Source organism: Sturnira hondurensis, unplaced genomic scaffold (assembly GCF_014824575.4).
Source record: "Sturnira hondurensis isolate 20B ecotype Veracruz unplaced genomic scaffold, ASM1482457v3 Scaffold0001221, whole genome shotgun sequence".
Classification (NCBI taxonomy): Eukaryota; Metazoa; Chordata; class Mammalia; order Chiroptera; family Phyllostomidae; genus Sturnira; species Sturnira hondurensis.
This window is the reverse complement of record NW_028073852.1, coordinates 5105423-5119817: the sequence shown is the minus strand read 5'-3', so window position 1 is coordinate 5119817 and position 14395 is coordinate 5105423. Positions and strand designations below refer to the sequence as shown.

The 14395-nt window shown below is 52.1% G+C and overlaps 1 protein-coding gene across 1 annotated transcript; it reads right to left on the bottom strand.

Moving 5' to 3' along the window:
- Positions 1 to 1043: 1043 nt before the first annotated feature.
- On the bottom strand, positions 1044 to 3189 carry LOC119003279 (eotaxin-like). Its single transcript, XM_037069556.1, has 3 exons — positions 2930 to 3189; positions 1684 to 1795; positions 1044 to 1296 (listed from the first exon to the last, which is right to left on the bottom strand). Exons 1-3 carry the CDS (start codon positions 3153 to 3155, stop codon positions 1191 to 1193), a joined length of 444 nt encoding a protein of 147 aa, XP_036925451.1. The 5' UTR covers positions 3156 to 3189; the 3' UTR covers positions 1044 to 1190.
- Positions 3190 to 14395: the final 11206 nt, after the last annotated feature.

Below are 14395 nucleotides of genomic sequence, written 5' to 3'. Positions count from 1 at the left end.
ACTTCTGAGCATCCTCTCCAGCCACGCCTCGTTCCGTCTACCTGGCCGGAGACCTCTCTGAAAGGGCCGATGTCCGTGTCCCTCTATCAAGACCTTGTTGAAGTTCCAGGCTTGTGCCTCTTGGCAAGGGTCATCTGGCCCTCCTCTGACTGACTGGTCTGTGTATTTGGGCTGGAGGACAGTCAGAGGAGTAAGGTCGGGCCCAGGCAGGATGTCAGGGGCTGCCGCACTGGGTCTCGGGAGAGAGGCTCTGGGCAAGCGTGAGGCTGGCCAGGAGTAACACGGTGGTGAGAATCCCGCTGAGTAATTTGAGGGCTGGGAAACCGAAGAACTTGAGGGCCGGGAGACCAATCTTGGGGACCAGGATCAGAGGAAGAGAAAAGATGTGTCTTCCGGTCCCTTTTACCCTGAATCGGGTGGAAGGCAGGCCAAACCAGAGGGCATGTCTCAGAAACACAGTTCCCAGGCCCCCGTAACTATACCTGTCACCCCTGCTTCCGCCTTGCTGCCTCCCGGCTCCGTGTGGATTCCCCACAAAAACACAAGTGCCGGTAGTGATACAACATATATTTTAGGTGTTTATTTCCATGTAACAGTATGAGTCATACCACTGGTTCATAAGAGCGATGTCTTCTTAAAAATACAAAACACTTTCACATCTTCGCCAGGACCCCTTCCAAGATTCCAGGGATGTGAGGAGAGTAATGACATCACTTCAAAGAAACGAAGTAACATGACTTTACCAAGATTAAACTGAGTTTCACAGAGGAGAAGGGACCTGCCAAATCTTTATATCAAAAAAAAAAAGTGGTGCCCTGGCTGGTGTAGCTCAGTGGGTTGAGCGTGGGCCTGTGAACCAAAGAATTGCAGTTCGATTCCCAGTCAGGGCACATGCCTGGGTTGCAGGCCAGTTCCCAGTAGGGAACACACAAGAGGCAACCATACATAGATGTTTCCCTCTCTCCTTCCCTCCCCTCTCTAAAGAAATAAAAAAGTCTTTAAAAAAAAGTGATATCCATGGCAGAAAAGTTTAAACACATCAATAACTTAAATGCAACAGTGTTTAATTATTAGACAAAAGTGTTCCTTTTGAAAGGATGGTGAGATTGACTCAGAATGCATTTTACAAAGACCAGAGGAAATGATCAAGCATTTCTTAAGGTCTGGTTTGGTATGAAACAGGTGAGCATTTATGGCTTTGGGGTTTGGGATTTCTTGTCCAGGTACTTCACGGCCCGCTGGACCCACTTGTCCTTGGGGTCGGCACAGACCTCCTTGGCCTGTTTGGTCTTGAAGCTGCGGGAGAGATGGGAATCAGTTAGAAGCCTGCCTTTTGCAAATCATGTCCATTCAACCCCCAGATTTCCAGGGCCACCTGCCATGGGGTGAAGAGGTCACTATGGGAGGGGAAGAAGGGGACAGGGGCGGGATGGGACTCTGCTGCTCTCGATGGCCCAGTCAAGCCGTCCTTGCACTTGGCCTGAAGGCACTGGCCTGACCCAGACAAGCTTGCAGACAGAGAGCTAAGAGTGAAAATGTCCTGCAGTGAAAATGCGTGAACTGGATGATGGAGGCCGAACTCTCTGAGCCCCTGACTGCACGTGACTTCTCTGGCACAGTTCTTGGTCTCGGCCCCCTGAAAATGAGGTTTGGGGCTGGGAGAGGGGAACGTTGTCTCCTTACATCACAGCTTCCAAGGGACACCTGCTGCTGGTCAGTTTTCTGTAGCTCTCCAGTCTCCGAACAGAGATGTTCCTGCTGGCCATGTTGATGCAGCAAACGGTTGCCCCAATAACTGGATGTTGGCGGGGAAATGAAAGAAAGGATGAGCCACGAATAATAGGTAGCTATTTTAAGCATGCTGTTGTAAGAAAAGGAGGAACTTTAGGAGAAGACACAAAAATATAAGAGAAAGAGATAGAATTCGTCTGCTCTGAGACCCTGTGCTCCTGCCCTTGGTTTGGGGCCCCCAGCCGAACAGTGGGGACCCATCCCCACTGACAAAAGTATAGGAAAATCAGGGTCAGTTCAATAAGCTCTACCTCTGTTATTACAGACCCACATAGCTCTGCAACAGTCAGAGTACTGTTCACCAAATGTCCTTCTTTCTCTGCTGTCCGGACACAGGGCAGACTGACACTTCTTGGCCACTGTGCTTGGTTGGGGCCATGCACTAGTTTGCCCCAGAAGCCGAAGTGACCAGCAGCATTTCTGAGCCAGCGTGAGCTGTTCCCACGGAACTGGAAGGAGCTCTCCTTCCCTTTGTCACGGTGAGCAGCAAGTCTCTCTAGGGCGGCTACTCTATAGGCAGCCTAGAATCCCGAGCATGTGAGCAGGAGCTGTAGCCCAAACGTCACAGATGCTGAGTGTGAGTGAGGAATGTGGGTCCCCGGCCATCCAGGGTCTTGTTACCAGAGTATGCACGACCTATTTGTGCTGACCACATGCAGTAAATCTAAGGCATTAGAGGGTGAAAAAATGAGTTACGATGGAAACACCCAGATTTTTTTTTTCCTAACAGAGTCAAAAGAGCAGCTCGAGAGATCCCAGGACACATCGTTCCCTACCTCTAACCCCCATTTCTGAACGCTGTCTCAGCATCCAGGAACACTTCTGGGCCTCCCACCAAGTGCTTTCCCCCTGCAGCACTGGTCCATATGCCCACGGTGCCCACAGTAAGGCAGGGTCTTTCTTTTGTGTGCCCCACCTTCCAACACTGCAAACAGTGGGGTGCAGTGGCAGCCAGGTCACAGGCATACTCTCCATCTCTCTCAACACCCATGTCAGGAAGAAGGTGGGGAACAGCCCTGGGGTTCTAATTCTAGATCTCCCACGGACCGTGAGGTTGGGAACTTCTCGTTCACGCATGGGGCCCGGTGTGACCGTTTTGGAGGTGGTCAGCTCTCCTGCAGGGAGAGAGGGGGCTTACCTCGGTGACCGAGCACCTGGGTGCTGAGGGCAGCCACTGCGAGCAGCAGGCACAGAAGGGCTGCGGAGACCTTCATGCTGGAGGGTGGGGATGGAGCCTCAGCGAGGGAGGTGCTGGTGCTGGTGCTGGTCTCAGCCTCTCGGCTCCTCCGACTGCTCTGGCTGCCTTTTAAAGACGGCAGAGAGGGTGGGAGCTTCCGGGGAAACCTCTGCCTTTGCCAGGTCATCGTCAAGTCACTGGGGGAGGTCCTAAACTGACAACTTCCATGCCTGGGCAAGTTAACAGTGCTTACTTAGGACGGGCAAAGTAAGGGCAAGGCACTTGGCACACCTCCACCACGTCTTGGGGCTCAAAATCAGCACAAAAGGGGGCGTGAGCGAGGATAGTAAATTGAGAGGGTTGTTCTTAAAAGTTCTCCCTGGCATGAGTCATCTGTAGAGGGGAAAGAAACGAGGGAACCGAGGGCGGGAAGAGATGGGGAGACCTAAGAGCCTTCCCTGGCCCCTGTGTTCACATGGGGGTCTGCAGGACGTGGGAGGTCCGGGAGGGGCCCTCAAACTTCTGCGAGGCTCCCACCCACAGGCAGAGAGACCCCAGCAGCTCTGAACATGGCCAGCTCTCTGGGGACCCAAGAATGGTAGTGCATGAGAATCTCACCCCCATTATTCAATCAAGCGGCAGAATCTCAGTGCCCTGGGATGTTCGTGTCAAAAGACATCAGAACTGGATAGTCCCTTATTGACCATGACTTTCTGTTCATTTCACCCCAGCTTTACTGAGAAGTAATGGGTGAATAAAGGTGGGATACATTCAAGGCATACCAGGCAATGGGTTGATATACATATGCATTGTGAAATGATTACTTGCAGTCAAGTTAACGGATGTGTCCATCACGTCCCGCCCCTCACATCGTTGCCGCGCCCCCCTTTTTTGGTGTGGTGAGAGCAGTTAAGACCTAGTCTCTTAGCAAAGTTCAGGTAAATAGTGTAGCCACCAAGCAGTATATTCGATTTCAAGCACTTAGTCACCTTAAGCAGCATCTTCCAAGCAAATGAGCCATAGCCACCGGAGAACTATTTGAGAAAGACGGTCACTCCATGTTTACTACTTTATTGCCTGTACTTATTATATTACTCAAGAAATACTTTTTTTTTAAGCCCAGGCTGGGTATCTCAGTTGGTTCAAACATTGTCTTGATATACCAAGGTTGTTACTGAACAAAAGCAGGTTTCGGCTGCCTGCCGCCATCCACAGGAAAATTCTGGAGGGGAGATTTGGTGAGAAAAGTAAGAGGTCTTTTATGCTTGCACAACTGGCCAGACATCAGGCTCCTGCCTCAAAGCCCATCCTTTCCAGAAAAGGAAAACCCCGCCACCCTCTGCCAGGTCCGCCCAAGGCTGCAGCCAGAGGCCCTTCTCCAGCTTGAAGTACCACCCTCTGGACAGTACTGCAGGCGCCCGCTGAGCCACCCTCCACACAGCTGGGCTTCTCTCCAGGCCACGGGCAGCCCTTCGCCTGCTTCTCTCTCTCCTTGGTTTATGTTTCCCAGCCAAACTTCCTCCTTGGGGGGGTCTGGCCCACACAGTTAGTGCCGTCCTTTCCCCAGGCTAGACTGGCAGTTTTCTCCCAGCACAGCACCTCCCCTCTTTTGCCCTGTGGACCCTGAAGCTGTGTCCTCTAGCCCACCCTCAACCAGGGACCCCAAGTGGGGAAGGAAGGCAGTTAGCCAATTACTCCCTTCCTTGATTGCTCTCACTAGCCTCGTGCATGCTCCTCGAGAGGCCTCCCCACCCCCACCCACCGCATCTTGCCCAGGATGGGGGAATCTGTCACCATGCACCACGGCCAGGTTGGTTACTTAACCTGCAGCTCCTCCCACGACCTCTCCCTCACACTCATGGCACCAGGGGGCGCTACGCCGACATCAAGGTTACGGGTTTGATTCCCGGTCATGGCCCATGTGAGACTCACCAGTGAGCGTGTAAATGACTGGAACGACAAATCAGTGTTTCCCTCTTTCTTTCCCTGCCCCCCTTCCTCTCTCTCTCTCCAAAATCAATACATTTTAAAAACAAATACGTTTTAACAAAATAAAGAGTAAAAGTACTCTTTTGAGCAGGCTGCATGGTATTATGCTTGCACTTTTGACAAGCATCTCCACAGAAACACCAACTAAAACCACAGTGAACTATCAGTCACTGCACACCTGTTAGGATGACCCCTGTCAAAACCAGCGCAGCCCCGTGGAGCAAAGCTGGTGGGCATGAAAGTTGGTGCCGCCGCCATGGAGAGCAGTGTGGAGGTTTCTGTGCACTTCCAAACTAATTTTTTTTTAGCCCCTAAAGACTTTTTGTCCTGCGTGGAATCAATAGCAAAAGCCTGCTGACTGAGTACACCATAATGGAGTGGGTCTGTTTGAAGCAGAGTGAGGACCCCAGTACCCCCACACCCCAAGGATCCGAGGAAAGCCAGCGATTTCGTCCCCCCCCCGCCCCGAGCACAGGCGGCAGACTAGGGGCTCGGTGGCTAAAAATAGCAAAGAGAAAGAGGGAACAAGAAGAATAAAGAACACACACGTCCTCCACACACAACACTAGACCCCCTGGTAGGAGAAGGTACAGGGAGAGGCACCCTTAAATTCGTGGGGCTTTCAGTGAGGTCCTCAGGGAAAGTCTTTAAGGGGCTGACTGTGGGGAGTTGAATGCTGGCACCGAGGTCCCCTCCCAGCTTGCTCTGCACGGCCGCATGTCGAGTGGCTTGGTGCGGGCTGCACAGGAGGTGAGGTGAGAGAGACTCTGGGGCTTTGCCTCAGGGAGCGGGGTAAGCCAAGGTGTCGGTCTCATCTGGTCACTCAGGGCCACTATGAGCAAAGCATTAAGACAGTCTTGCTGGCCTCGATGGTCTCTAAGCTCCCATCTAAAACCACTGGTCTACAGTTACCGAAACAGGGACCAACTAGAGGTCAGAAGGCCCAGCTCTTCTGCGTTCTTCCCTGTCCGTCGCCAGGCGAGGTGGTCGGGTACGGACTCTGTCGGGAGGGTCCTGAGTGCGCATGACGTCTTTGCCACTGGCTAGCCACCTCTCTGCTGAGTTAAGATGGGAAAAATGATCACGTCCACCCTACAGGGTTGCTGTGTGAGCTGAATCAGTTCACACACACCTATACGGACAAAGTGCGTGGAAGAGTGGCCGGGCACTCGGTGAGTAGAAATCCATACTCATTATTATCAGGAAACGAGACAGATTTCTGTGGGCCAGGCAACGCTGAAAACAGACTCGGAGTCTGGCCACACTGCTTCCTCCGTATCTTTCCCGATTTTCCCACCACTTCCAAGTAAAGTCATGTTACATTGCAGATCGCTCTCAGAAATGTCTCTGAGTTGCACATGTGGATGAAGCGGTTCTCGAAAGTTGTGCATGAGTATAGAGCATTTTTGACCTTGGAAGTATGTGGCTGACCTCACCAAGAGATTATGTTCCCTACGTGGGAAGAGTTGTGTAACTCTGCTGTGGGTTTGGAGGGTCCTATCAACAAGGAACATCACATTTTTAGTTTTTCTCAAAGCCTTTGGTGTAATCTAAATAATAAAAACCTCAGTGGGAATAAATAAACTAAGTCTTTAGACATCCAACTCCAGCAGCTGCTCCACCCCGAACATGCATGGGCAGCTGCTCTGATGATTTTTTTCTCTCTTCCTCAGAAGTGACCCAAGCTAGACGCACTATTTGCCCGCAGGCTCATGCCCGGGAAATGTGGGGCCTGGGCCAAAAACAACTTTGAACAATGGGCAGGAGAGAGGTCCCCCTCTGTGAAGTTCAATCTTAGCTTCCCAAGTGTTTTCCAAGGCATGCTGCATACACAGTGGATGAGGGTCCTGGAGTCGGACGCCTAGTGTAGTTCGGTGGCTCTGCAACGGAGTTCCTCACGTAGTGCAGAGTTATAGGCAAATAAAGGAGACCAGAACATTCATTTTATTCCAACTCTCTTTTAAATAAAGAGAAAGAGGGAAGGAAGGAAAGAAAAGCCTTGTCTGGCATAGCTCAGCAAATTGAGTGCTGGCCTGCGAACCAAAGGGTCGCCAGTTCAATTCCCAGTCAGGGCAGGTGCCTGGATTGGGGGTCAGGTCCCCAGTGGCGGGTGTGTGAGAGGCAACCACTCACTGGTGTTTCTCCCCCTCTCTTTCTCCTTCCCTTCCCCTCTCTAAAAATAAATAAATAAATCTTCAAAAAACATTTTTAAAAAAAGAATAGCGACCTGAGACTTAGGGATCAGTACACAATCCCGAGGCAATGTGGCCCCTTAGGCTGAGCCAATTCTAAAACCTCTGCCTCCTGACTTCCTATCCAGTGGAACCCGGACCACGTGGTTGCCCTTGGACATGGGGTTCACGTCCGCCAAACAGGACCAGGTAGGGGCTGCTCTCTCTCTTTCCCAAGACCGTGCCCGCAGGTTCTTGTTCCTTTCGGAGCAAAAAGATCCCCAAACCTATGTCAGGGTAAGAATTCTAACAACGCGCCTGGCCAACAGCAAGTTCTCCGTAAGAACGCTAACTTGGTGAGATCTGTTCGAGCCGCTGTGTTATTGCATTTGGCATCTACTGACTTACGTACAAACCGAGGAAGTAGGTATTCTAGTAAGTTCATTTAAAAAACGAAAAAACAGAGGCCTCGGGAAGTTCAAGGACTCCGTCCCCTGTGAAACCATTAATAGAAGTGAAGGCTGCTTTTCAGAGTTGCCGTGAGAAAAACCAAAGCTCTTTTATAAAAAAACATCCTTACGGCCGGTTATGTTCCTGCAGAGTCCTCCCGGGGCAATCAGCTCTACTCTTTTGCACAAAGCTGAAAACCGAGGCACAGAATGCTGAAACAGTTCCCTGAACCAACTGGTCACGGTAACACAGAGCTTATTCAGTTCCAACAACCACAGGAATCTCAGTGACTCACTGACACTGACACTTGTTCTTATGGCCTCCCTTTGATACGGCAGCGTGTCGCAGGAGCTTTCTTCTGAGAAGTAACTCAGGGCTCCATGCAGCTCATAAATCACAGCTGTCATCCGGAACAGGTGGCCTCCAAGTTCCCTGAAGCAGTGGGAGGGAGGCTGCGAGATCCCGGAGGGTGTTTTAAGGACCCAGTCATAGAAACCCTTTATTTCGATTCCGTCTACCTCCTGTTGGCCTTAACCCCTCGTCTGAGTCTCATCTAAGGGCAGAGGAAGCTGAGAAAGGAAGCAAGGCGCTTGGGTATTTGGTGAGGACCGATCGTTTCCAACACAGTCCGCCCTTTGCTCGCTTCTCCCCGCCCGATTAATGACCCCATTGCTAAGAAGGTCCCATGGAGTCACTGCATCGACCGAAATGGCCAGGACCTCCGGAAGGCAGGCGGTCCTTTCTGTGACGGGAGGACACAGGTCCACTTTGTCCACGTAGACCTGCAAACTGAAAGGACAAGTTATCTGCCCCTTGCCCAGTTTTTTAAAAGATTTTATTTATTTATTTTTAGAGAGAGGGGAAGGGAGGGAGAAAGAGAGAGAGAGAAACATCAATGTGTGGTTGCCTCTTGCAACCCAGACACGTGCCCTGACTGGGAACCGAACCGGCGACCCTTTGGTTTGCAAGCCGGCACTCAATCCACTGAGCCACCCCAACCAGGGCCTGATTTTTACACTAGGAGAAGTACGCGCGATCAACATCTTCACTGATGGAGGGAAGGACGGTAGACACCAGTGGCCAGATGTCCGCAGCCATCCACGGGCCTTCGGGCAGAGACTGTCCAAGCCCCGCGCCTTTGCTGAGCCTCGATGCTACACACTCGGGAGAAGTTCCTTTGTCTTTTTGGTCCTGGCTCCTGATTGCCTGTGGGAGATCCCTCCTTCACATTAGTCCCCTTGGCCACTCCTCATGTCGGGGTGGGAGAGCGACGTGTTCTTGCAAGGGGCTCTGCGGCCTCGAAGGCTGCTTGACACGCTGAAGAGCTTGGAATTGGCCTTCACTTTGACTGTCCACGGCTCTTTCCAGTTCCCAGTTCAGACTCGTTCATGGTTGCGTCGGCAACATAATGTCATTCTCCTGACAATAGGTTTCTGATCTCTTTCAGCCCAGTCAATTCCGTACGCCAGCAGCCACAGCCTGGGTTTCTTTCTAGACACACTCCTTAGTTACTTTTCTGCTCTCTCCTCTTCTCTTTCTCTCCCCCTGTCTCCCTCCCTCTCTTCCCTTGATGAAGCTTGAATGGCACCCTCCATCTGATTTTTGCCTGATTGTTGTTTTCTGAAGTTTTATTTCTGAAGTTGGTTTTACTTTTTTTTTCTTAAATGCCTTCTCAGAAAGGTTGGTATCCAGAGACAGATGGCTTTTCCAACAGCGTAAGGCCCTGAATTGTTGGACTTGGCCTCATTCTATTTCTGGTTTAAAGTCGGTTCTTTCCTGAAGCCGTCTCTTCCTTTTGGTACCGTGACCAGGGACGGTGGCGACCAGCCAGCACACGCCTTTCAAACCTCTGCTCGGAGCTACACTTCCCACAGGTGGAACCTGATAGCTGTGCGCCTTGCCACCTGAATCTCCACCTTTTCGACTTGAGATATATCAGCTTCCTCACTGCCTGCTGCTGGGTGTCCCTGATCAATACTACATATTTCAGGGTTTTTACGGCAGCACACGATGTGGGGCCCATCCCTCTCTTAATCAAGGTTAAGCCGGGCTCCCAGCTTTAATGGTTTAACACAGCAGAGGGTTGCTCTCCCCCATGTCACAGACCAGGGTGGGCCAGGTGGCTCACCTCCGAGCAGCAGCCAGTGACTAGGGGACAGGGGCGACCTCCACCTAAAAACTGAGCTTTGTCGAGCACCCTGCCTCCAAGGTCAGCGTGACAGCGGAAGATGAGGCTGGAGGTACGGGTTGCGTGTAGGCACAAGATCCGGAAGTGGCTTACATTGTTTTAACTCTCACCCAATGGATTAGAACGCAGTCACATGCCGCCCCCCCATGAGTGAAACTTAGTCTGGAAATTGGAGAAAAGCACATGAATGTGAGGTGGGCAGTTGTAGCCCCTGCTCCACCAAGCCTGGCGCACGTCCAACGGCCAAGTGCGGGAGGTAGGGAAGTTCTCACAGAAGGCACAGGGCAAGCCTGGAGACTGCACTGATCCGAAAGAGAAATTATCAAGGGCCTGAAAAATACATCCCATCACTAGTCCACAGACACAGCTGGGAAAAAAAGATGCTCTCACCGGTGTGGCTCAGCTGGTCGGGTGTCGTCCCACAAAGCAGGTGGTCGCCGGTTCCGCTCCCGGGCCCGGCACGTGCCTGGGTTGCAGGTTCAGTCCCCTGTCAGAGCGCATGCGAGAGGCGACCAACCCGTGTTTCTGTCTCTCGTCGATGTTTCTCACCATCTCTTTCACCTCCCCCTTCGCCTCTCTCTAAAAATAAATACAATTGAAATCTTTAAGGAAATCAATAAATGAGACGGGAAGGGCACTTTCCCCAACCAACACTCTGCATCAGAATCTTTGGTGATGATACCTGGAAATCTGCATTTTTATTAGAGTCTAGGTGCCTGTCGATGCCAGTATGAGAGCCACCGATCGCCTATAAATCTCCAACGATGGCCCATCAGGAAAAGCAACTTGCCCGAACTTACTAGCCACACTCGTGACCGAACCAGTCTCATCTTTGAATGCCATTAAACCCCGTGCTCCGACATGCACCAGCTTCTGTTGCTGGCTGTGGTTTGGGATTTCTCTCCAGGCCTCTACACCCAAAGGGGTCAGGAGATCCAGGCCCGCGTGAGGGGGAGGGAGGTTGGGATTCGCTGAAACTGAGGAGAGAGACGTAGCCAGACACAGAGAGCGTGAGCAGACCCTGTTCGGGCTTGGGCGCGTGGAGCCCGCCCCTCCCAGCCTGTCCTACCAGCTGACACTCTGTTTAACCGTTGCCCAACCAGAGGGCTTACTGCATCTCATTACACTGAAGCGTCTATCCACTTCCCCTGCAACCCCCCGCTGGCTTCCTGGTCTCCCCCAGAATTTCAGATGACCTTGCCTGTTGGGGTTTGGGGATGAGGACTGGAGGAGAGGCAGAAAGGGCCGCTGGATCTGGCCTGAGCATCGGTGACAGCAGCACATTGTCACCGATACGTCATCTGATTGCCACGAAGGTGTCTAATGTCTCGACCCCTCGACATTTCTCCTGGGACTTGGATGCAAATCCTCCTTCACCAAGAAGCGCAGCCCCCCTGTTGTTAAGGGTCTGCCGGCAGTCCGCCTTGGGTTGAGGATCCTCCCCTCCCGACTCTTCCCCCAGATGGAAATGTGTAAGACATCTGGTTTTCAGATGGGGAGGGAAACGTAGGAGGTCACGTCTGAGCCATCCCTGATTTCTCAACACAGGTAATGTTTGAATTACTCTGGATTCAAGGCTTCACCAGAAAGGGGAAGCCCAGCCAGTCACAGGGCTGATGCAATAAATGAGGGGGAGACTGCTGGGTGGGGTACAGGATGATGAGGGAATGAATGGGTTTGGGGAGGAGGGAGGTATTTGAACCCACAGCTGAAGCTGATGTCAGGTCTGGAGCTGCAGGGCTGGCCACGCCCGGCCCCAGCCCACCTGACCCTCTCTGACTTTCAGGTGAGCCCCTCTGCAGGTGAGCCCGAGGCCCAGCGCACACTCGTTCCCCAGAAGAGCCTTTAAAATCCCACCAGTGTCAGGTTTCATGCAGAAAATGCATCTTGTGAAAATTCATGAGTCATGCACATAAAAACGTTCAGTTCTATAACACTATCGTGGCTTCACTGAGACATCGCCTCCTAGAAATCAAAGTAAAAAGTCCCACTGATTCCTTGAGAGGACCTTCTCAAGAGCCCAGCGAAGTAGGCGAGGAACGCCCCTCAGTTCTGAGGCAACGGTGGGACCGGGACCTGCCGAGATTTACACTGAAAATCCACCCCAACCCAGGGCACTTAACTGAAATATTAACAACTTTTAAAAAGGTGAAACATTACTTAAGAAAAACCACGCTTCTCCTTATGCAGAACCCATATTCCTTCGAATTACAATAAAACAGCCTCAGGGAGCATCTCGGAGAGGACAGGGCACGGAAACTTCTTCTCTGAGCTTCTCCGTAGGTGAGCCCTGAAGGGCTCAGCGTTTGCGTTGTCTTTGTCCAGGTGGCTGTGGAATCCTGGGCCCACTCCTGCTTGGGGTCAGCACAGGTCTCGTTGGACAGATTTGTCTTGAAGTTGTGGGGGACAGAGGGCACAGTGAGGTGGAGTGCCTTGGGGAGCAAACCAAGGAGCTGAAGCCTCCAGGAAACCTTCCCCGCCCACTAGCCGGGGTGAGGGGGCTGCTCCAGGGATGGGAGAGGAAGAGGGGGCCTCAAGGAGGCAGGGAAGGAGCCGCTTTCCTCGGCCCAGATGAGATCCAGGCTGGGCAGGGGGCTGGGAATGGGAAACCTCTCTTTTCTGTTACTCAGTTTCCCATCATGAAATGTCTGGAATCAGATTAGAGATGGTCTACGCATCGGAGGGTATAACTCCGACCTCGTCTGGAAATAACCCTTCCCACTGCGAGGGAAGCTCAGGGCCCAGGGTTGAGTGCCGGGGCCAGTGGTCCACTCGCATCCCAGCTTCTTTGCGACGGTGACCGCTGGGGGCTGTTCCGTAGCTCTCCTCGCTCTGGGTGGGGACCGCCCTACAGGTGAGCTGATAGCGGCAGGTGCCTGGAGTTTAAACTCTATCTGCAAGAAAACAGACTATTTAAGGTATGAGTTGGGGGTTTCTAATCTGCAACGCAGTAAGCAGGGGGAGTCGGAAAGAAAGGCAACGGCCTGCCCCATGCCGAGGGTCTGTCCCTGGGGGCGTTCCTGGAATTCTGGGTCTCACTAGGGTGGATGGTTAAATGTGAAGGCCCCAGCCCTAAGAGAGAGGGCAGGGGGAAGGGGTGGCGATCCTGGGTGGTGCTACCAGGGGCCGACAGAAAACTCCAACTCCCACGCCGGCGGGAGCGGCTCAGTGGGTTGAGTGCCGGCCTGCAAACCAAAAGGTCACCGATTGGATTCCTGGTCAGGGCTCATGCCTGGGCTGCGTGTGAGCCGGGTCCTCAGCAGGGGGCATGTGAGAGGCAACCACACATTGATGCTTCTCTCCCTCCCTCTCTCTCTCCCTCCCTTCCCCTCTCTCTGAAAGTAAACAAATAATTTTACAAAAAAGAACGCTCCAACTCCCTAGGGCAAGGAGATCCCAGCTACGGGTCTCCCTCTAGGCTCCGATCTGTGCCGGGTCGCCCGTTGCCCTGGGCCCCACAGCCCCTGCTGAGCCGTGTCTCTGGAAGCTGGCCTGAATGGAGCACAGCCCAGATGCTGGCCCTCCCTCTCGCCCCTTCACTGTGGCTGCACAGCCGCCACCAAACACCCTGTTCTTTGGTCACCCAGGCCCGCTGAAGCGGGAACTGCACAGAGCTGGTGTTTGTGGAGCTGGGGTCCTGGAAGGAGCCGGACTTGGGGTCCACAGCTGGACTTCTGCCCAGGTGCACCGGTGTGCTTGGGCTCACGCTCGTCCCCCCCACCCCGAGTTTCCTGATCTTGTGAACGCAGCTGTGACAGTGAGGGGAGGGTGCCCCTCCTGCTCTGAGAGCCCGTGCGTGGTCCACCCCCATAGGGTGGTGTGCTTTGTGGGGAGTGGGAAGGGGCTTACCTGGCTGAGCAAGAACCTCTTAGTGACGTGTTTTTTGAATACGTGTTCTTGGGCAAGGGAAACAAAGAAAAAGTAAACAAATGGGACGACATCAAACTAAAAGGTTTTGGCACAGTGAAGAAAATCATCAACGAAACCGAATGTTAAGAAGATGTTAGCCAATGATACATTTCATAAGGAGTTAATATATAAAATATGCAAGGAACTAACTCAACTTAGCTCCAATAATAATAATAATTCAATCTAAAAACGGGGCAGAGGACCTGAATAAACATTTCTCTAAGGAAGACATACAGATGGCCAATAGACATATGAAAAGATGCTCAACACCACTAATAATCATGGAAATGCAAAGTAAAACCGCAAGGAGCTATCACCTCCCACCGGTCAGAATGGCCATCACCAATAAATCAACAAACAACAGTGTTGGTGAGGAGGACGTGGAGAAAAGGGAACCCGGGTGCCCGGCTGGTGGGATTGGAACTCGGTGCAGCCGCTGTGGAACACAGTACAGGGGGCCCTCAAAAAATTAAAAATAGGACTACCTTATGACCCACCAGTTCCATTTCTGGGTATTTATTTGAAGAAACTGGAAACACTAATTTGAAAAGATATGTGCTCCCCTGTGTCTATGGCAACATTCTTTACAGTCACCAAGATACGGAAACAACCAAAGTCTCCACTGATAAAAAAAAATAGGCAGAGAAGATGCGGCACATATATACAATGGGATCCGTCACTCAGCCAATAAAAAATAAATTAAATCTTGTGACAACATGG

What these genes read in the sequence shown, in the direction of transcription:
- LOC119003279 (XM_037069556.1), bottom strand. Translation starts at nt 3,155, where the DNA reads ATGACCTGGCAAAGGCAGAGGTTTCCCCGGAAGCTCCCACCCTCTCTG. An exon ending in CCAGGTGCTCGGTCACCGAG is followed by an intron (nt 1,796 to 2,929) that starts GTAAGCCCCCTC and finishes GCCAACATCCAG; the next exon opens with TTATTGGGGCAACCGTTTGC. An exon ending in TGTCCCTTGGAAGCTGTGAT is followed by an intron (nt 1,297 to 1,683) that starts GTAAGGAGACAA and finishes TCTCTCCCGCAG; the next exon opens with CTTCAAGACCAAACAGGCCA.